General features: G+C 33.4%; 1 protein-coding gene across 1 annotated transcript in view; it reads left to right on the top strand.

The window, feature by feature from the left end:
• The window catches only part of LOC142317519 (spatacsin-like), a 185,104-nt gene that overhangs the window by 89,515 nt on the left and 71,291 nt on the right, over positions 1–24,298 (top strand). Inside the window, exons 16-20 of the mRNA XM_075354080.1 lie at positions 2,297–2,477; positions 11,492–11,661; positions 12,581–12,767; positions 19,613–19,793; positions 22,720–22,985. Coding sequence (XP_075210195.1) covers positions 2,297–2,477; positions 11,492–11,661; positions 12,581–12,767; positions 19,613–19,793; positions 22,720–22,985 — 985 coding nt within the window. The remainder of the gene's footprint in view (positions 1–2,296; positions 2,478–11,491; positions 11,662–12,580; positions 12,768–19,612; positions 19,794–22,719; positions 22,986–24,298) is intronic.

Raw genomic sequence — 24,298 nt, 5'->3', positions numbered from 1 at the left:
ACGGGTGAACTTTTGCCATAAACAATAAGTGCTAACATAGCACCCAAATTCAAATACTGCCCAGTTACCTCAGTGGATGTGGAACGATCCTTTTCTACTTATAAAAATATTTTGAGTGATTGAAGACACAATCTTACTACCAAACATTTGAACAGGACCTGATTATTTACATTTACAAAAGCAACAAAATGTTAAATAATTGTTAATTATCGATCTGTTATTCAACTACTTACTAATTGTATGCTGACTTTGAAATAAAAAAACTAAAAATTACTATTTTTTTATTTAAATTTGCATATTTTGACACTTTTCATGCATATTTTAAGCATTCTTCAAGTTTAAAACTATCGAGTTCTATGTTGAAAATAATCTGGTCTGGGGTTCGAGAGTCCTGTACATCATTACCATAACCCATCCATGCAAGCACGAACAAACTACGGCTCCACAGGAGGTTGTCCATCCCCCCACGTTCTCTGGTCTAATTCTTCACCTAGCAGCTGGAATATTTAGGACTTTCTCAGGCTCTTCTGTCTTTGCATCTGACTTCTTACTCCTAATAATACGGGTGACCATACGAGAGATGGAATCCCATGTTTCCTCACTGTAAAGGATCTTCTCTATTATATTCTCTGGTATGAGAGTCTGTAATTATGCCTCAAGGGTTTCCAACATAAACAGTGGGACACAACATGTTCCACGTCATCCAGGTCTCCGCAATGTGGACACCTGTTATCCACTCTCTTGAACTTGTGGAGATATTGGCGGAAACAGCCGTGGCTCATCAAGAACTGTGTGAGCTCATAACTGTGCTCACCAAATCCCCTCAGGACCCATGGCCTAAACTCATTGATCAAGCATCTAGTCTACGCACCAGTGGATGCTTCACTCCAATGGACTTGACATTGCTCTAACAAAAGGTCGTACGCCTCACTTTTCTTCTTATATGAATAACTTTCACATCTCATTTTAGCAAGCAACTTGACTGGTGGCGGTTCTGCTATAACAAAGACTGCCTCAGCCAAGTCAGTCCTGCATGTGGAGGATGCTCTCAGGGTCATATACCTCTGTAAACCCTTCAATGTGCATACATTTCTCTTCAAACTCCGGCTTTTTTCCACACAGGGATCCCATAAAGAATTATAGAGGTAATTACATGTACGTATATTTTACACCTGGAAGATTTAGGGCCACCCACATTTGTGAGTGGGTGGCCCTAAACCTAGTCAGAAAAACAACCTAGTCAGAGAAAATACTATTCTGAGTAACTACTCAGAAAATGAACACCTATAATCGATCCAGAAACCCAAGTATTTTACTTCATTGTCGGGAACTATGGAGTGCCCCTTCACTTCGAAGCACATAGGCCGTACTCTAGCCTCCTTACTTCCCTTTAGCCGTCTTATTGTCCCTGAAGATTCCAAAAAATTCTGATGTTAATGATATTTTAAAACAAACATATAGAAAACCTTTAATATGTAATAAAGGAGGAAAGTCAGAAACATTTACAATATGAAAAATATTATTCATGATAAATTTTGAATTTTTAGATTGAATCGATGTCTGTAAAATAGTAATGTTCAGTGCAGTTAACTTTCTCTACATGTTTAGGATTTATTTTGTTTTAAAAGTAGTCCTGTTTGTTTGAATAGAGGTTGATAAATATTAATATTGAGTATAAATCACATGCACAAGAACACCTTTGTTAAATATTTTCTGTTAACAGCTTAAATTAACAAAAATAGAATATTACATGTATTTTGCAAGATTTGGAGATATAGATCCTTACATTTATAGATTAGCAGAAGTTAATTATACTACAAAACATGTTTGCCATTGTTTGTCATACATGTGTCTAATTGTCCTTATGAAATAAAACCAAAAGATTGATTTATTCCTCTAATTAATGTCTTTCAGTTTCTTCTTAAGTAAAAACTTTGTGGGTATTTTATTTTTTGTTTGTAATTTTTTTGTTATAATACAAATGACAAGACTGTTTTAACAGATATAAATTTAATTAATCAATATTTAAGTCACAGAATTATTGTGAAGGTAGAATTATTAATTTTGATTTGTAGTTGCTGTTCTTTGTCTATTAAGTTATCTATACTCAAAAGATTTAAACTAATATTTCTTATTATGAAATTATATATTTTATACATGCATTTAGTAAAACATTCATTATTATAAAATGGAAGTTTTGAATATTATTATTTGCCTTTTATTATTATAATGCATTAATGCTAGCTCTCTTTAGGTTTTCCTTTAATTATTTATTTTTATAATTTGTATTTTTTAGGCATCAGGTAAAGTGGCTAGACCTCTGGCAGCCATTCAGTGATGTTGAGACAACTTGGTGTGTGAAAGATATCCTAAATATTATTGAAAGGACTGTTGATTTTTTAGCTACTGGAAGCTATGATGTCTTTGTTAGAGATCATCCTTTGATTCTGATAGCATCAACTTTAATTCAGAATATGGTTAGTAAATTTTAATTTTTGGATTTTTTATAATGCATTTCTGTAAGAATAAGAGCTGTGAAATATGATTACATGAATAAAGAGAAGTGGAAAAGCAAAATTATATGTACTACTTTATTGGTATAACACTTGAACCATCTTAATATAGTCAGTCTGAATGGGTATATAATTTTTATAAATACATCTTTTTATTTAAATTCGTCTTGCAACTTCTTTTATTCGTCTTACTTCTTTATGTATGGACATGTTTGGGTAAAAATTTTTATCAGGTGTGAAATATTAGTTCATTATTGTAGATTGTGATGATGAAGGCAGAATATAGAAATACACAAATTTATACAAAAGAGGAAGCTTTATAAAAAAAATCAGATGTTGTTTATGAAAATAAAATTAAGACTGAGAAGAAAAGTTTTAGTTATTGGGAAAAAAGTAGGAATTTAGAATTTTTTTAGAACATTAGGAAATTTTCTGTAAGCAACACTTCAAACCAAACATATTAGATGACATCAAGTGTTTTGTAGCTAAACTTAGCAAAATAGAACAAAGATCTTTTGCTGAAAAACAGAAAAATTAAAAACAGAAAAATTCTACACATTGTTGATAACTGCTGTACTTATTGAAAGTTAAATTTAATAAAGAATAATCCAGTCTAATTACTGAAGACTGTAATAGTATTCTGCAATATATGGATCAAGATGTTGTTAGTAACATAAAAGGTCACCAACAAAATAACTTAAAAAGACTTTTTTCTTTCTGAATATTGTGGATTCTGTTACAATTTCTTTGTTTATTAGATCCAGTAGGATTTCTGAATGACACTTAAAAGACTAATGCAACAGGTTATAGCAAAGTGTTTTAGGAACACACCAATTTAACATTTACAGATACTAATTTACCTGACAGTTCAAGATAACTAATTACATGACAGAGAAGACAACTTGCCAAAGTAGATTCAAACAATTAAGTATGAACTAATTTGGAAATCTGCTTGACTATGTCCTGTGTATCAGTGGTGTGGAGTGATTTTTAAATTATTGGTAAAGTAAAAAATGCAGAGGCAGAAGATAATACAAAAGGAGGGATTGAGTGAGAGATAGATACCATATCATTTCTTCACTCTTATAATTACCTTAATCCTTCCACTGCTTGACAGAAAGAATTTGTTAAATTGGCAAGAAAGTTAAATCTGAAAAAATATGAGTACTAAAAATAATTTCTTTTTTTAGTGTTTTCATTTGTAAATAAATGGAATTATAATTAACAAAATTTGTCATGAAGAATATTTTCATTGCTGTAAGTGTTTCTGACTTGTCCTTCTTCATTAGACATTAAAAATTTTTTGTAGGTATTTCTTAAATGTCATCACAATCAAAATTTATTTGGTCCCTTCAGTGACACTAAGACAGTGTGTAACTGTACTTTAATTTACAGAGACATACAATGCTGCACCACTGTAAGTGCCATAATATGCTTTAATTTATTAAAAATTAATTCACAATTTAAAGAATTATAAGATTATAAAGATATATTACAAGAAGTGGAAATAATGCAGTAAAGAATATGGTTATAAAAAAAAATGACACTCACTTTGTAGTAATTCCAGTCACCACACTACCTCCCTGTTCTTGGCCCTGGTAAGTTTTATTAAAGATAATGCCTCAGATACTAATTAAATTTTCCAGTCATCAGTTAGTCCTCTGTCAGAATGCCACCAATGGAAATGCTTTGGTAGATATTACCAATGCTGATTTATGTTTTTGCCTTTGCTTAGGCATCTTTGGACTTTTATGTCATGGCCCTCACAACTGCCAACTGTATCCATGAATTCGTAAATCACATACCTTGCTTTAGTTAATCAAAGAAGACTGCTTCAACAACATCTTGATTTTATTCTTGAATCTAATTTAGATAAACCAAAAGCCTCAATCTTTTTTCACAAAATACTGTTAATGAACAGCAATTAATTTTGACCTACAGCTACCCTGAGATGTACTGTAATTATCAGAAATCACACTAAACTGAATTAAACTAAGACGGGAATTCCGTTCCACTGATGTCTAAATATTTCAAGGAAATTCCCCACTGATTTTAATAAAATATTCAAATAAACCTAACCTTTAGTCTGGTCTGGTTTCGGGAATGAAGTCAACGTCTTCGTCTTTCTACCTCACAGCTTCTTCAGAGAGTTCATTAATACTGAATTTAAATAATCATACCTCTGGTCTGCTCTTAGAGGTGAGGTCAATGCCTTCACTCTTCTACTCGCAGCTCCATTGCAGAGTAAAAAAATAAAAAGAGTAATTTCACCTAGCGTCACCTGGGGTCGCTGCCAAAATGTCTACCTTTGGTTAATACTTAAGTGGTCCATAGCAATATGGGCAGCTATTCTTACTAACACAGTATCAAATCCCCTGAGTAGTTCTTCACAAAATCAGAAATTTGAGGAGCCAGAAACTATTAGCCATTCTCTGCATGTCTTCCAGATCAAGAAAGGAATTAAGTTTTTCAAAGTTCTCTAACAATCATTGTAGATTCATTTTGTACCCTTTTTTTTAAGGTGAGGTGGATGAATCCAATTTACAGACATGTTGGGCTCGCTAACAGGTTCCACAAGATCTTATTAATATGCGTATGTGTGCCTGCACCACACCAACTAAACCACCATCTCACCTAACTCCCCTCCCGGGGCTGGACCCACAGTTAAGTATTACACAGACTCGAGAGGTGCCTTCGGGGGATTCAGAGTCTCCATGCTTTATTACCATTGCCCATCCATGCAAGCACGGACGAACGACAGCTCCGTAGGGGCTGTCTGTCATCCCCTTGCTCTTCAGGCCTTACCTTCATCTCTCCTTTGTTTAGAGGTCTTTGCCTTCAGCTGGTCTAATCAGCTACGTATATACTGCTGACTTGGTTCATAAGATGTGCATGACTATGTTTCTTACAGCGTCCCATTCTTGCTTTCTTTTGAGCATAAATTCAGTGATGTTACCCGGGGTGAGCCACTATTAGTTGTTTCCCCATCTGATTTAGCCGATCTGGTGCAGCCAAAAAAGGTATGCTGTGGGATGTCTTTGATGCCACAGTAAATACATCCTGGGGACCCTGTCCTGCGAAAATGATGCAGATAAAAGACAAACTCACCATGGCCCAAAATGAACTGGGCTCAGGTATTAGTCCACCTTGCTATGATTCCTCCAGACCCGTTGCCTTATCTTGGGGATCAGTCTCCAGATCCACACCAACCTGTGGGGGGAACTTCATCCCACTCCACCTGCCATTCTTCCAATGCCAATCTGTATGCCTCACCCTTAGGCATGCCTTCATGCTTCCTTTCTAACTGCATTGCTCTCAGGTGAACAGGTATAATTTGCGCAATAACTTCTATCGCAATGGTTGAAATTGTTCTGTATGCTGAAACGATTCGAATGGCCGCTCGCCACTGTAGAGATGCCAGCATTCTCACATTTCTTTTTTTTTTTGGAAAGAGGATCAGCCCAGAAAGGTACAGCATACAATACAACAAACAGTACAATGGACAGTATTATTCTTCTTTTACTTTGCTTGGGACTAGTCTGCCTACCCATAAGCCTGCCCAAGTTGTTCATTACCGACTCTGTTCTCTGGGTCACCTCCTGCAGGTGAACATTAAACAAACCAGATTTTACTAACACATCTTGGTATGTGGTTAGCAAAATCACCAAGGTGTCAGTCACACGCCAATGTGGCGGCCCTTATCCTGTTAACTGTGATGACAATATCTTAGTTTCTTCTTCTGCCTACCAAGGCTAGAGTAGTGGTCTTATGTGGGGCCAAGCCATTCCCTTATTGTCCAGCCAACTCCTTATCATCTCAACTGCATTATTTGCGATCTCTTCGACCACTTCTGTGCTGGCTGTGACCAGCACGGCCAGGTCATCCGCATAGACGATAATATGGGCATCTCCCAGAAGCTCCTGTCTCAAGAGGTTCTTGTATGAGAGGTACCACTGGAGTGGCCCTGTGGAACCCCTCCAAACACCTCTAGTTCTTCCTGTTCTTTGGTAGCAAGTGTCAAGTGCCTGTCGTGAAGGTACTCATTAATAGTGGCAATTAAGTAATCACTGATTCCCCAGTCCCTCATTGTGTTTATTATCACAGACCATGGAATGCTATTGAATGTGCCCCTGACATCAAGGAGAACAACCAAAGTAACCTCCTCATCCGCCTGGAGCCACTCGCACAGCCCCTCGCCCAGTCAAAGACACAGTTTTTTACCTGGGACAAACATACAGCATATGGTATATAGTATCATAGACTGTACAGTCCAGATTCAAGCCAGAATCGGTCAAATTAAATCTAGCTAATTTATTCCTAAATGCAACATGTCCAAAAAAAATTGGTTGCTATAACGATTTAGGGAACCCACCTAACAATTTGGAAACCTGTAACATCTGGGTTAATACCATTTGGGTAATGACTATTAAAAGATCGTTCTATTTAACTTACAGTACCAAGATTCAAAACTTTGGTTTCCAATTTCTCATCTCTGCCTCGAGGAGGGGTAAGTAGACCTGATTTTTGTCAGAATAGTGCAAATTGGACTCAGAGGCAAGGATATTGGTTGATTTCACACTGGTAATAACAGAGATTGCCTCTGTTGGTTCAGCTTTGTGATCACCAATGACTGACAACAAAAGAAGTTGCATCTTTGTAAAGAATACTCATGGTTGTAAAATTCAGCCCCTAATCAGGATGGATAACCCTATGAATGCTGAAGAAAGTATCACATGCCATCTTTGCAATTTATAGATGGTACTCCTTGAATTGAAGGTTGTTAACAAGGATTACACCCAGAAACTTCTGTAGAAAGACATACCTGATGAGTAGCCTGCTATTGATATCCGAGCCCTGTTGTGTATTCGCTAATCTGAGAAGAATTGTAGTGGTTCTTTTTTAGTGGATTAAAGACCATCTTTTAATGAAGACTCCATTACTTTATAATCTTATAAGCTTGAGTTGTCCTGCACTCAATCTCATTCTTCGTTTTTTTTCAAGAAGCAGTAGTAGCTTTGATCTGTGTAAGCAACAATGTGACAACCACTGGGTAATCTCAACTGCATCAGACAACTGAATTTGACAATCCTCAAAGGGATCTAATAAATTGCATACAGACAACTATTAGGCAAGGTCTTTCTTATTTTTTCTGTCGTAAAGAATGACTATGACTCAAATAACTTGAGAAGATATTAATCTCATCTAGAATGCAACCAAGTCTATCATTTGCAACAAGATTGAGGGCCACCACAAATTGTGAAAGCCCCAGATATGTCCAAAAACACACCTAGATTTTTAATGCATACCTAAACTTGCTTGAAGAGGCAAGAATAGCTTGCCTACTTCCTTGACTTTAAGAATATCATCTTCTGTGTACTTGTCTGAGCAGAAGCCAAACTGATCATCCATTTGCAGCTTTTTGGAAGACAGTATCTCATAATGAGAAAGTATAGAATCTTTTTGAAAAGCTTACCAACTACTGGAAAAGAGTGGCTTCAGCTTGTAAGTTCATGATGACGTCCTTGTCACCACTTTTGAAGAGAAGTTTTAGACTACTCTGTTTCCAACAAACAGGAAAATAAAAAAAGCATTCTATTAAAAATCTTAGCTAATGTACAGACACAGAATCCAAGAGAACAGGCAAGAGGCTTCACTGTGATATCATCAAATCCAGAGGCTTTATTCCTTGCAGGAATACAAATTACGTGGCAGAGTTCTGCCTTGATAATCTCTGAAGACAGTTTATCAGAATGAAAACTTGCTACTTCCCTTCAGACTTGTAGATGATATGAGGTTTGATTTGCCTTGACATCATTCTGCTTATAAAAAGTAGGTCTTTATTTAGCTAATCTTGTACAAAGAGGCCCAGCAATCTCTTTTAGAAGTCCTAATATTTTTAAAATAATTGGTCCTACTCCTTTGATAGTCAGCAGTTTAGTACCACTCTCCAGTCAGGAATTTGCTCTCATTGAGTACTCTGCACGAGCTGGTTCACAATTCTGCTTCATCACAGGAATTCATTGTGATGAAGCAGATTATTCTCTCTTCTGTGTACAGCCACCAAGCAGCTATTCTCTATTCTCCCTTGACAGGTAGTGCGGAAATTCATTTTTCTGCGGCTTCAGTTACTATCAAAAAGAATTTCTCTATCAGGCTATAAACCTGGAGCTCATCCAGACTTTGATACAAGATACAGAACCTGGCCAAAAGAGTATTTTTAAACTTAGGGCTGCCCAGCCTTTCTGTGCAGGAAGCTCCCCTCTGTTGAGCAAGGACATTATCCCTGTAGACATTGTGCAACCCATCTGCTAATTCAAAAACGATTAACTGATGATTACTATTACATCATCAACTACAGACCAGTTAAGAATCCTACCATGTTACACCTCTTCCAATGGTAACATTTATGTTTGTATCACAGAGTAACCTCTGTCCACTGACTGTGCTGGCAAATGTTGCCAATTCACTGGCAGCAGTAAAATTTTCCAGGTTATGTTGCATGATGAAACCATTAACTAATTCATCGCTGCTATCCTTGACCTTGACCTCGATGTGCCAAAGAAATAATCTAGCATTTGCATCAGCACCTATCAAAATAAGACAATTAACTAGCTGGAGAATTCTATCCCAAATGTTCCTCAGTGTGGACTCTGTGCTGAAAGTATGAACTAACAAAATAAAACAGAATCATTAATAATAAGCTTCAAAATGACATGGTGTCTGTCAGAGACTTGCCGTATGAAGACACAATCTGGAGGCTTCCTGCACAGAACTGCCTACAAACTGTTTTGACTGATATAAAACTTTTCCCTGAACACTAAAACCTGACAGATCAACCTTGGCCATATATGAGTGTTGCAGAAGAACAGCGTTGAGGCTGCTCAATCAACAACTTTACCTACCTCAACTTAGACTATATAGGGATCTTAGGAATTCAGTTGACCAAATCAACCAGCAAGAAAATTAAAATAGACCTCAACAACTCATACAAAGAAATCACAGTCCTTATTATCTATAAAGTGCTCATGATCTTGCACAATCTTTTACTATTAGGTCAGTTATGAGCCTTTACCTTCTTCAGACAATCATTTTACAGGTCACTTTCTTTGCCTCATACTGTACAGGTAGAAGCATGTTGGCAAAATTTTGCCTTGTGGTTGAATCTGCAATACTTAAAACATCACTGTACATCAATTTTTTATCATATGATTTATGTCAACGTATATAATGATTTATGACACAGGCCTTGTTTCTCTCCTTGCATCAATTTCACTTCCAGTTTTTTGATGGCAGGAGACTGAAATGACTCGAACAATCTCCTTGTTGTCCACTACAACAATTAACCCCTTACTGTTCTTTTTAATGTTCAGAAAATTCAGGTTTGTTCAGTTGCCTTGAAGAGCAACCTGAATTCTTGTTTCATTTGTTTGGGAGTTTTTGTGGAGCTTTCCTTTTTGTTAACATAAATCACTTTGGACTTTTTATGGCTCAAGCTGGCTTCACTTGTGCCATGCAAAACTTTGGCATAGCGCTTGCACTCCACTTGAACAGGAACAAAAGAAGACTCATTAACAATTTTAACCTCTTTTAGTCATGAGGTCAATGTCTTAAAACCTTTTGCCCAAAGTAGAGAATATCGCCTTAAACTGTGAGTTTTGGTAAATAATTTTCAAACACTTGCAGAGATGCTTTGAGATTCTGCAAGAAACCTAGAAGGTTATATTTAAGCTTTCCTCTACTGCCATGATTACAGAACAAAACTGCCAGGTTTACCTTTCTGTTGAAGAAATTGCCTATGATATCAGCATTGGACATCTGGTAGACATCCCTGTCACATATTGTTTATCAGAAGGTGACAACTACTACCACTTCCTTTATTATTTATATATGAAACTTATAACTTTGCATTGTTGTATTTGATCTGCTAAATGATTAAATTCCATATATATCATTGTAATTAATTATTTTGCTTTAAATTAATTGGGCATAAACTTATTTTTGGAAATGAAATGTTATAAAAATGTAAATTAATAAAATCATTTAAGCATGTAAACAAATTTCTATAATAATGAAGAGGCACCAAAAGAAAAAAAATCAGGATGCAGCATTTCATTAGAATACATTTTGTTAAAATTATAACAAAGTTGTTCATAAAATAACTTTGTTTGCAGTGTCAGGTTTTTAGTTGTAAGAGTGCTAAAGATCCCTCAATATATACTTGCTATAACTTTTTCAGTGAACTACATTTCAAGCTAATCTTTGTCCCCTTTTAAAGTAATATTGTAAATTTCAGTTTCATTTCATATCTAGTGGAATAAAATTGTAATAACTGGATTGATGGTAACAGAAAGTGAAGAATCATTAATAAATACAAATTTTCTAACAGATTTTCTCAGTACTCAAATTTTATGTTTCAGACATCATTTAAAGAAACCATGGATATAATATGTAATTTGTGATTAATGTGACAGTAAAGTTTTATTTCTAAAAAATAAAAAGTATAATTCACCAAATATGTAATTGTACGTAACTAACAGGAAATAAATAGTTTAAATATCAGTTAAATTTATTTTGAAATTATTTTAAATTTCTATTGAAATTTTACGACAAATCTTCTTAAGACGATGTTTCTAATATTAGCGCCTTATTAATTACAAACACTGATCTTATTATTACGGGTCAGTGGGTCAAAATAAAATTTGTGTTGTGGAACTGAGAATGACCCTCACACCAATTACATTTTCATTCCATAAGAATGTAAATGTATTTCAAAACTTCAGAAGCTGTTTGAATAAAAAAGATTGATTTTATCAAGACAGCCTTATTCTTATTTGGCTGTTGCTCAGATTTTAATATCCACATTTTTTTTGTAGTCATGTTTATTAATAATGCATTAATTAAATTAATATATATGGTATCTTTTGGAAGATTCTGCATCTTTTCAGATAAATAAATAATGTAATTTTTTCTCATTGCAGTCTCTATCAACTATTACTAATGATCCACCAACTGTTTCACCTCTTCTTGATATTGACACACCTGGTAATAAAGCAGATGACAGACGAGAAACTACATTCTATTCATTGTTATCAGGAACTACTGCTTTCCATACAGATACTCTATTTCAGTGGCAGAAGGATAACAGAAAGTAATTTGTTTTAGTTAATAATAATAGGTTTTCTTTTTTAAAAATGTACTGTAAGAAAAGCTTTTCAATGTGAATAAAAATAGTGAATTAAGTCTAAGTTTAAAAATTATTTTTTAGTCATTTCTAGGTTTATTTTTATATAGATTAAGCAGTAAATATTGCTTTCAATTGTTGAAGTATTTTGTACCCGACTTTTTTAATAAGATATCTTGTGTAAGAATTACCTTTTTCGTAGTAGTTTTAGTAGAACATATGGTTGAATGTCCAACTGCAATCAAATTTTAAAACTTGAAGTTAAGGTAAAAATGTTTTTTTTTTTTATAAGTTAAAAAATATTATGAAATAATAAATATTATAATTTACATAAACTAATTAAAAATGTTTCTTAGTTTATGGAGTATTCCATTACTGTTTCGTAGATCTAATTTGCAATGAGCTGAGGTTATACAACTTTTTTTCACAACAAAACATTACTGTATTGTTATTACTATGTGTAGAAGTATGTATGTACTCATCTAGTGAGATATAACAAAGAATACATATATTTGCAGTTTGTTGAAAAAGACAAAAATGATACTGTAAGTTCTTTATTATTTTGTAATACTTAGTGAAGGGTTAAAGATAAAGAAATTAATAAACTACTGAGGTCAAAAATTTAACTGAATTTGAAATTTTCTCTGAACTTTATGCATTAATTTTTTTATTGCATTTACATATCATATAAAAACAAAAATGAGAGATTAGTGATTGATACTTGTAATTTTGACTGTTAGATTAAGCTTTAAATATGATTTTATTCTTTTTTATAAGAATGTGGCTAATGATGAAATTTATCTAAAACAATAACGGATAATTTTTTCTGTGTGCATGGTTACTTCATAAATGTATTGAGAAAGTCATTTGATTTTTTCTGTTGCAGAAATACACCAGTGGAATCTAAAGCTTTGTTTCCGCATTTCAGTTGTGAGAAGCTGTCAGTTCAATATGGCCATAAACAGTGTTTAGGTTTTATTGATCATTTAAAGCAAGGAAGACCTTGTTTTGCATTTGTGCAATTTTTTCATGAATTCTCTAATGCACAAGGAAATATTCCTACTAGAATGCAAGTATTTTATATTTATAGAGATAAATTACGTTGAATTTTTTTGCTGAATATTGATAATAAGTTTGTTCAAGTAGGTAGAAATGGTAATATAGAAATGATTGAGAAGAATAGGATTACTTTCTGTGGAGATAATACTGCGTTTAGGGGAATCAGGAATGAACCTAAATTTGAACTTTTCTCTGTTGGAAAGCAATAGGAGTCCTTCTGCAGAATTAAAACATGATAAATAACATTCTTTAATTTTACAGAGAAAATTCATGATACATTTTTAGGTTTTTTAACCATATCCTAGACATATTAGAAAGATATAAAAAAAAAAGTAACAAAACAAACTTCAAACTGAATTGCAGTATGCAAACTGTGTTATGAAGAATAGAGATTGTATTTTCTAATTTAATGCAATCTAGAACTCTTAATTAATTAGATAATAAATTAAATACAATTTTTATAGCTGTATAAAAGTAGTCTAGTATGTATTTATTGTTTTTTCATAAAATGACACTGATAGAAAAAAAATCTTCATTGTTTCTCTAAGTGTGATACCATTTCTTGAATTACTTTTTTGCATACATTACAGATCTGTAAATACAATTTTTCTATCACCCTTAGTTGTAAATAAATTATGCTTAAAAAAATTAAGGGAAAATGTAGTTAAATCTGTAAAATTTATTGTTTTGCATGGCCATTCCTGTGTTAGAATGATTTCGCTGAAGCTTCTCTTTTATAAATAGCCTCAAACACATCCTGAATTAATGTCCACCAGTAATCGGCTAGCTTGTTAGTATTCCATTTCCCTTTATAACGGTGTTCCATCACTGAAATGTCTTGATGGAAACGTTCAATGTGTTTGTCATTTACATCTCTGAGGTTGTCCGGAAAAAATCCAGATGTGAGTGGAGGAAATGTATTTTCAAAGACATATTACATCCCATAGCTCTGTATGAAGTAAGGTTGATTAACAATATCATGGTAATTTTCGGATTTTTGTTTGCAGAGAAATATTTTGCAAATGTCTTTAAATGAAGCCCAAGCTGTACTTTGTACATATTGAGTTAAATACATCATCTTTGACTAACTCTCTTATTTGAGGACCAACAAGTATTCCTTCTTTAATTTTTCCTTCATTTACATTCAGAAATTTCTGCCTGATGTACAAAAATCCAAGACTATCCTTCATTGCTTTTACAGAATTGTTCATTAGTTCCAGCTTGATATGGAGAGGAAAGTAAAAATATTTTTTTGGGTTCAACTCAGGGCTCATGAATAATATTTTTTTCATTTGGAGTTAAGTTATCTCGTTTCTTCCACTCTTTGATAACATAGTGTTAATCACTACCTCAGCTGTCCCATTCGCAAAGAAAACACATGTACTTAGTATAGTCTAACTGCATGCTTAACAAAGTAGCTATAACTTTCAAATCACCACATATGTTCCAGCTATGTTTTTTATAATTTATTTTTTCAAGAACGTCTTTGATTACATCCTATCTCTCTTTCAAATTAATACCATAAGCGATCAAAGGATATTTGTAACTGTTTCATAGTAGAACCACTTTTAAACTATACTTGGGACAAATCTATGAAAAGGCGCCAGTCCTCAGGTTTATGAACTTGTACTAAGTGCAACATAAGCTCATCAATATTTGTGTAATAACCAAATTATTTTCATCAATAAAGTACTGAAAAAATCCTTTTTGTCGACTTTGAAGCCCGAAATTTATTTACTTTTTTGAAGTAAATTCCAACCTTGCAGTCTTGATCCTAACAGTTCAACTTGAGTTTTTGATAAATTTAAATCCCTAACCAAGTCACGTAATTCACCTTGTGATATAAAATGTGGCTTATTGGAAGATAATTCAAAATCAAAATCATTGTTGTCTTCTTCAGTACTGCCTGATTCTTCATCGCTGCTTTTGAAACATACATTCACAGATGGCTCAGGGACTGGAATAATTTCACTGTGAGGTACAGGCCTCACAGGCCAGGGTATTTTACAGTATGTTTAGAATTTTTAGAAATTCCAGACACACATATTTCACAAAAGTAACAATCAGTTACATGATGGTTCATGCCAAATCATAGGTATACCAAATGGCAAAGCCTTCCGTGTACCTTTCAGCCATCCTCTTAAATAAACAGAACAATTAGTGCATACTATATGAGGAGCCCACGTCTTATCCTGATCACCAATTTTACATTGAAAGTACAAATGAGATGCTTTTTTAATTAAAGGTGTAATGATTTTTCTATTTGATTTACGGTAAACACCATATACATGACAAAAGGCATCCACATCATTTACATAATTTCAAGGCATTATGACTCTGCACTGTTAATAAACTTAAGACAGCAATAAGACTGAACAAAATCAATGCATTCCTAAGTCCAGAACTTAATACAAACAATTCAGGTTGTTTTCAGCTACTTGTTTTTACATGCACAGACATGATTAATCTTGTCCATGAAAGCTCACTTTTCAGTACTAGATATGACTTACCTTTATTAACTTATGACTCTACCTCCATAGTATTTCTCATACTATTTTTATATTCGGTGGTCCATCGTCTTTATTCCTACTACATTTCATTACTTTTGTTTTGTTCTTGTTTATTTTCATGTGGTAGTTCTTGCATAGGACTTCATCCATGCCATTCATAGTTTCTTCTAATTCTTTTTTATTCCCAGCTACAATTACTTTACCATCAGCAAATCTTAGTATCTTTATATCTTTTCACCTTGCACTGTTACTCTGGATCTAAATTGTTCTTTTATCTCATTAACTGCTAGTTCTTTGTAAGGACAGGGATAGGGAAATCCTTGTCTGACTCCTTCTTTATTACTGCGTCTTTCTTATGCTCTTTGATACAGTTGCAGTTTGGTTCCTATAAATGTTAGCAATTGTTATTCTAGTCTACATTATCAAATTCTTTTTCTAAGTCTATAAGTAACATGTATGTTGGTGCGATTTTCTTAATCTTCCTTCTACTATTAATCTGAGCACTAAAATTACTTCCCTAGTTTCTATACTTTTCCTGAAACTAAATTGGTCTTCTTAACACTTCTTCCATTCTCCTCTCAATTCTTCTGTACAGAATTCTAATTAAAATTTTTGGTGCGTGAGTAGTTAAGCTAATTGTTTGTATTCTTCACATCTATCTGCCCCTACTTTCTTTGGTATCATGACAACAGTCTTTTTGAAGTCTGACAGAACTTCCCCTTTTTCATAAATATTACACACCAGTTTCTATAATCTATCTGTTACTTCTTCACCTGCACTGCGTAGTAATTGTACTGGTATCCTGGCTATCCTTTCTGCTATTCAGATCCTTTAATGATCTATTAAATCCAGTTCTCAGTATTGTATCTCCCTTTTCATCCTCTTCGACTTCCTCTACAACACCAGATTCTAATTCATTTCCTTTTGATAGTTTGATAGGTTACTAACTATTTCATGTTATAAATCGGTATACCATCTTTATTAACACATTATTAGATTTTAACTTAAATGTACCACAAAATTCTCCTTAACTTTCCTGTATGCTCCGTCTACTTTACCAGTGATCATCTCTTTCGACTTCTGAACACTTTTCTTTAATCCACTCTTCTTTCACTAATTTGCACTTTCTGTCGATAGTATTTCTTAATTGTCAATAGTTCCTTTTACCTTTTTCATCACTAGCATTCTTATACTTTCTACACTCATCTATCAGCTGCAATATATCCTTTGATATCCAAGGTCTTCTACGTTCTGTTTGTTCCACCTAAGTTCACTTTTGTTGATTTAAGAATTTCCTTTTTTCTCCCATCCTTCTTCTATATTTTCTACCTTATCTTTTTTAGTCAGTCCTCTTGCGATGTTCTCCTCAAAAATCTTATTACTTCCTCTTTCTCAAGCCTCTCTAAATTCCACCGATCCATCTGGCACCTTTCCTTCAGGTTTTTAAACCCCAGTCTACATTTCATTATCACTAAATTATGGTTGCTATCAATTTCTGCTCCTGGTTATGCTTTGCAGTCGATGAGTTGATTTCTAAATTTTTGCTTAATCATGATATAATCTATCTGATACCTTGCAGTATTGCCCAGCTTTTTCCATGTGTATATTCTTCTATTATGATTTTTACACTGGGTGTTGGCAATTACTAAATTATACTTCGTGCAAAACTCTATAAGTCGATCCCCTCTTTCATTCCTTTTGCCCAGCCCGTATTCACCCACTATATTTCCTTCCTTGCCTTTTCCAATGCTTGCATTCCAATCTCCAACTATTATTAAATCTTAATCCCTTTTTATGTGTTAATTAGTTCATCAATTTCATTGTATACACACTCTACCTCATCGTCATCATGGCCACTTATAGGCATATAGATGTTAACAATCGTCAGCTTAGGTTTTGATTTTATCCTGATTACAATGTTTCTATTGCTAAGATTTTTGAAATACTCTACTCTCTTACCTATCTTCTTGCTCATTACAAAACTTACTCCTGCCTGCCCTTTCTTTGACGCTGAGATAATTATTCTAAAATCACCTGACCTAAAGTGGTTCCTCTTCCCACTAAACCTTGTTAATTCCTACTACATCTACATTTAACCTACCCTTTTCAAACTTTTAACATTCCATACTCCGACTCTTAGAATGTTATTTTTTAATTTTTTGGTGACCCCTTTCTTAATAGTCCCCACATGGAGATCTGAAGGGGGACTAGTTTACCTCTGAAAAATTTACCAAGGAAGGCACCTTCGTCTTTGCTACATGAAAATGCAGAGAGCTACATTTTCTTTGAAAAAATACAACTCTAGTTTTCTATTATTTTCAGATGTGTAGTATTCAGAAGACTGAGTGATGTTGATATGGCTGTGTCAGTCTTTCTGAACTATGCTCTTAACAGCTACTGAAAGAGCTGCTGTCCTCTTTCAGGAATCATTCTTTAGTCTGGCTCCCAAAACAGATACCACTCTGATATGGTTGCAAGTTTAGTCCAGCTATTCTTTGTCACTGAACACTCCAGCCCCCTCATCATTGGTAAGGTTTCACGATTCATAAAGAATATCATAGAGATCTTTAATGCGATGGTTTCCTCCAGCCTTCTGCATCCGATGCCATTGAACTTTTGGTTTCATGCACTTTTAGGATGATTTCCCATTCCAAGGGCAAAAGGGTGCTGTACCTTTTATCGCTCCTCCATTTTCCATAGAGGCTGTTGTCATTTGTAGAAGGGAATCTCCTTATCCTGGGAGATGCTTGGTCCTAGCTTTTGTTAACTGCTTACACATACTACCATAAGCAGTATGTGTAATTGTTGACCCCTCTCTATCACGGGAAGGTAAAAGTCCAGAATTTCCCATCCTCAAAATCAGAACCACAAGGTATTTCCTGATTTCTCCAGACTTTAGACAGAACATATATGAATACATATATGTATTCATATTTATTTATATGTATATGAATACGTATTCTTATACGTATTCATATTGATGTATTATTGGAATAATACATCTTCTTATTGGAAGAATACACATGAACAGTCTGCCTATGTAGACTTTTCATGCAATTTTAACAAAAAATTACTTCAAATTATGAAGAGTTTGAATTAAAAGGAATTTCTAATGTTTTGATTTTAAGGAAATTTCAGGTAACAAGGGTAAACTTCAGGTAATGGAAAGTCAAATTAGGCATCCAAACAGGTTTCTGTGTATACTGATACAAAGGAATTAATAATGTTTATTTATTTTTTGACTTTTTTTTACCTCTTTCTACTATAAATTCCAGGAATGTAAGTGTAATTTGTGTGTTGTGGAAAAATATAAACCATAATAAAATGAAACCTAAGAGCTTTATTGCTGAAAACCTTTTGGTATTGACAAATAAGTGAAAATTTAAAAATTTTATGCCTCATTCAAAATACGGCATGTAGTCCGTTGGTCTAAGTTAATAGTTCATATAGTATAATGGAATGAGAAATATTTTATTAATACACATTGTGCTATTGATCTTCACAATGGGTTACAGGTAATCCTTAACACCAGAACACTTTAGTAAAAAAATTATTCATTAATGAGCTAACAATTTTTTCATAACGAATAATAATTCTAAAATATTTTGTAAAAAAAATGTTTTTATATTTTTGTTGTTTTACTTTCTTCATTTTAAAATATTAATTTGTAATAACCTTTATTTGTAACAATTTTTATTTGTTATAATTTATCTTACCTGGTATGAATGTAAGTCAGCTGGTAATTTAATCATTTAGTCATTTATAAATTATAAACCACACTAAACATATATTTAATTGATAAAAATTCTTATTGATTAAGTATAATGTTATTTTTTTTAAAAATAAAACATAAAATTAACAAATGTATAAATGCAACAAGGTTATAGAGGTGGCTAAGAGTTAAACCGACTGGTAGTCTTTTCATGTTTCCTTGTAGACAGTATCAATATTGTTTATAATTTTAATAGTTACCAAATCATAAAAACTCACTATATATTTTAAAGTTTTCCCTATCTTTTATATAAATTTACAAACATGTAAATATCTGGAAAAAAAACTATGTCTACAGGTTTTCTATGAAGTGAAACACTTTATAGTTTATATATTAGTTTTGTTTTAATTAACTAATGTAAAAAAATTATGACATTTAATTTAAGCTTTGGTATGTACATCAACCATGGTTTTTCATTTATGTTTGTATTGCAAAATTTCAACTAATTTATTGGGATTTATATTATTTTTTCTCCAATATTTTTTAACTTTATGTAAGTGTCTGAAAAATATTAACAAATTGCTTTTTCAAGAGGTTTTGATTTTGTCTTTATTAATGTATTTTTGTTATCAGGCAGAAACGTGGAGCTAATGTTGCACATGGATTAGCATTACAGTTGTTAAAAGATAAAGATGTGGGCTGTTCATGTGTTGCATTCATTGAGATGCTGTCTAGGGATTCTACACCATTAAGAACACACTTAGCTTGTTTTGATGCAGTTGGTGAATTCCAGCATGAAGCCAGATCCAGTGAGCTAAGTAAGTGTGTTTATTATATAATGGATATTATTATAGTATATGTTGATTTTTAATATGTGGATTTGACCAATAAAGTTTAAATAAGATGAGCAAAAAATTTAATAAACACAGGTACTATGTTTTTTAAATTTAGCAGTGTGATATAAGTTTTTGCTAAAACAAGTGGTTACAGCCCTTGAAAAATCCAAAATAACTAGGGAAGATTTTTAACTCCCTGGAAATTAAACAGCGAGGGTGAGGGTGAAATGTTTTGACCAAAAGCAAAATTTTGTAAACTATTTCCTGTAGATGCTTTTTTTCCTGTAGATCCTTTTGTTCTTTTTATACAACAGTTAATAAAGTTACACTCTATGCCATTAGATTATTGGTAATGCCTCTTAATATATATACCATCAGGCGTACAAAAAAGAATATTAGGTTAACTTCTAGATTGTTGGCATGGGCCCAATGACAGAGAGATTGTTTGAGGTGGTCTCCAAGGTCACCTGATCTGACCAAATTGTGATTTTTCCTTGGGGTTTTATAAAGGATTTTGCATATATACCTCTGCAACATACTGTTCAACTTAATTTGAGGCACTAAATTGAAGCAGCTGTCACTTTTGTTACTCCAGACATGTTGGTTAACTGCAGCACCGCTGTTATCGAGGTCTCTGGTGCCTTGCCAGTAACTTACACTGGCAGGTTGTGTTTAAGTCTCTTGAAAAAATTTCAAGTAAATTTAAAAAATCTATAATGAATTGTTAGTTCATGGCAATTTTTTTCCACTCAGAGAATTTTGTTATTATGGGTAAAGGTGAAGCTACCCTACACTCCAACTGATCTGCTAAGTAAGTAGAAAAAAAAATTCAAGGATCAAAAATAAAAATAAAATAAGTCTATAAATATAAAATAATCACTAAATAAAGGAAATTCCTCCCTAAGCTGCCGGTAGGTAATTCACACCGGCAAGGTTGTGTTGAAGTCTCTAACCAGATTATGCCTAGCTAGAGACTTCAACAGCACAGTTGTTTAGTTGCTATACCTGGTTGATTGCTACTGGTTACTATACCTGTTCATTTAGACTTTTAAGCATTGTCTGGGCAGTTTAATGGCGGAGATAGATAGACAGTTAGTAAAAACCATCAGTTGGTAAAACTGTAATATCGCGTATGATGAAATCTTGTCTGTCATGCTTTCTGATGGGGCAGTCCTAACTGGGTTTGCCAATGACTTGGCACTTGTGGTGACAACAATCTTGGAACAGACAGTATGGACACTGGAAATGAGGCAATAAACATTATTGTTTTGCGCCTGCAGGAGATCGGGGTTCTGCTTTCACCATAGAAGACCCTATCGTATTCTCAGGTGGGCATAAGCAGACCCAAAATTTTGTTTATGGTCAGTACCATGGTGGTCCATTCTATCCTTCAGTGAAATACCTCGGATTGTTGATGGACAAGAATGCCATGTTCAAGAGCCACGTAGCAGAAGTGAAGAGGATAATAAAGAAGATAACTTTTTTATATTTATATGTTATAATTTATATATAATTTATTGAATTTAAGTATGATAGCACATCTAAGATTATCTGTAATTTTTGTTCTGCAATTTATATACACAAAGGTAGGGGTTCACATTTACATAATTTTTCTACATAGTGGCCTAGCCTTCCTTGTCAATACACTTGGTCCAGCAGTCCACAAAGTTGTATATATTAAAGAAGGTCTTTGATTGGTTGTGAAGACACTTTTAGACCACTTCCTGGCTTCAGGTTGTCTAAAGCTGTGAAAAATTGACAACCTCGCAAAACATCTTTGCCCAAACAGATGAAAATTTGAGGGAGCAAGCTTAGGGCTGTAAGGAATGTCTTGCAGTATCTCAAAATTCAACTTTATGTTCTGAATGGCGTAGTGAGCTATGTGCGGGTGAGTGTTGTCATGCAACAACAACACTTTCTTTGACAATAGACCTTGGTGTTTGTAACAGATTGCTTGCTTCTGATTGTTTTCCACTGTTTTCACTGTTACTTATGCTGTTTATTTTAGTCTCCTTTTCCTTTATTTAAGTCGTCCAGTATAGGTCCTTTTATTTTCCAAAAATATGTTTAGCGAATCCTTTCCTGCTGATAGTTCAGTCTTGAATTTTTTTCTTTGTTAGATATCATGGGTGTTTCCACTCTGTACTCTGGTGTTTTGATTCTGGCTCTTAATGATGAACCCATGTTTCATCACCAGTGACTGTTCTGCTCAAAAATGCCTTCTTTGTTGAAGCGATCAAGTAAATATTGGCAGATATCAACACATTTGAGCTTATGTTTTGCAGTAAGCTGTCTTGGTACCCATCGTTTGCAGACTTTAAGTAAGCCGAGATTGTTGTGGATGATTGGATGATCAGAACCATAACTGATTTTCAAAGAAGACACTATCTCATTGGTGGTAACTATCCTATTCAGGAGAACCATCTCTTATACTTGCTGAATCTTGTTCGTGATGGAGGTTGGCAGGTGTCCTGCTGCTCCCTCTTTATGTGTCACACTTGTCTGGCCACTTTTAAACTTCTCAATCCCTGAAAAACCACTTTTACATGATAAAACACTGTCCCTTGTATTGCGATGTTGAATTTCAGTTTTTTCACATCCTCTGACCAGAGAAATTGGATCACTGGTTGTTCATTGTGCTTGGTGCAAACTGCTAGCGAAATGGACATGTTTACACTGTAATAAACAGAAGGCAAGTGATAAAATTGGGATAAAATTTTACACACATGACCACACTTTTATCAGCTCTAAGCAGAAGGCAGCCCTATGCAGAAGGCAGTATGACAACCTTGAAGGTGTGTTATGGCGAAAGTATAATAATTTTTGATTAGCCCTTGTGTTTAATTGTATATAATTATTTTATGTAAACTGAACTAAAATATTAAAAACATACTTATTTATATTTTAGAGAATATACTGCAGGGAGTATTATTAAATAAGCAGGAATCTGTTGAATCATTGATGAAAGTTCTGCAGGAAGCTTTACATCCTCAGTTCGCAACACTTGGTGGACATAATAATGTAGCATGTTTGAGAATGTGGCAATTACCAGTGATGCTTGCTAACTTACATCAGATGTTGTTACCAGAGTCATTACTTTTGTTTGCTGCAGAAAAAAATAATTGGCTACTGTTTGTTTCAGTTATATGCTTATTTCATTATCCAAAATGGCAGGTAAGTTTATTATCAATGTGTGATATTGCATACATTGTGCGCTTGTTCATTGTTTTTTTTTTTTTAAATCAGTTGGAGCCTATAAGATTTAATTATATGTGTTAATAAATCTTATATGCTTACCTGACCCTTTTCAAGCCTGCTTTGGAGAAAAGTTTCTGTTAGGCAGCCAATGTATGTTGTATAAAAAATATTCATTGCATTTTCCCTTTCTATACAATGTTAAAAAATCTGATGTGGACACCACATGACTTCCTTGTACGCCTATTAAATTACATATACACATTTTTTTTTAATGAAAAGTATATAAAATTTTATTTCATTAATAACTTAAATATTTTTTCATATTTTTTTTTATTTATTGTTATTATTGAATTGTTATTTATTGTAATTTTTTTACAATCAGAGGTTAATAATTATTAATGAATCAATATATTTAAATTAAAAGAAAAATTAAAAAGGAGATGAAGTTGGATTCGAACTGATGTGCTTTCCCTTTATAAGATCTAAATATTTCATGAATTAAAATTTTATTTAACTCTGGAATCAATGAAAATAAGTACTTCTTATGATATATCATTGAAAAGCTCTCAATGAGGGCTTATTACTGCAGTTAGAAAAAGTCCAAAATCCAAGTTTTTTTTTGGATTTTGGGCTTTTTTTGGACACTTTTGGTCCAATTGATTGAAAACAAAAGGAGAGGTACACAACTAGTTGTTACAACAGTTCTAAATCCAAAATTTCAACATCCTATGGCTAATCGTTTTTGAGTTATGCAAGATACATACGTACAGATGTCACACTGAAACTAGTCAAAATGGATTCAGGGATGGTCAAAATAGATAATTCCATTGAAATCTGAAAACCAACATTTTTCATGATCACAATACTTCCTTTACTTCGTACAAGGAACTAAAAATAATGTTCCGACTCTGTTTTATTAAGCTTTGCCAAAATCTGATACTAAATGTAAATTATGCGATTGATGTGAAGTTATATAAATTAAAAAAAATACTTTAATCTTTTAACATTTTTAGTGTTGTACTATCACACAACTAACACAAGATTCAAAATCAAATTCAGAAAGATCAGAATTTAATAATTGCCTTGGAATATCTAAAAAATATTAATGTCATTGGCATTAGTAATAAATTTACATAGATGATTTGCCTAAGTGCATAGTGCCCATAAACATTGCATTCAATTTGCTTCTGAATAATGTGAACAGAAAAAAACCACTTTAACATTTTACAGAATATGCTGAATTATACATAGGTGTTGCTGATTTTCTGGAACTCTGAAAAATGGTGAAG

Source organism: Lycorma delicatula, chromosome 1 (genome assembly GCF_047948215.1).
Source record: "Lycorma delicatula isolate Av1 chromosome 1, ASM4794821v1, whole genome shotgun sequence".
NCBI lineage: Eukaryota > Metazoa > Arthropoda > Insecta > Hemiptera > Fulgoridae > Lycorma > Lycorma delicatula.
The sequence above is the reverse complement of the archived record's forward strand: the minus strand, read 5'-3'. Positions and strand labels throughout refer to the sequence as shown.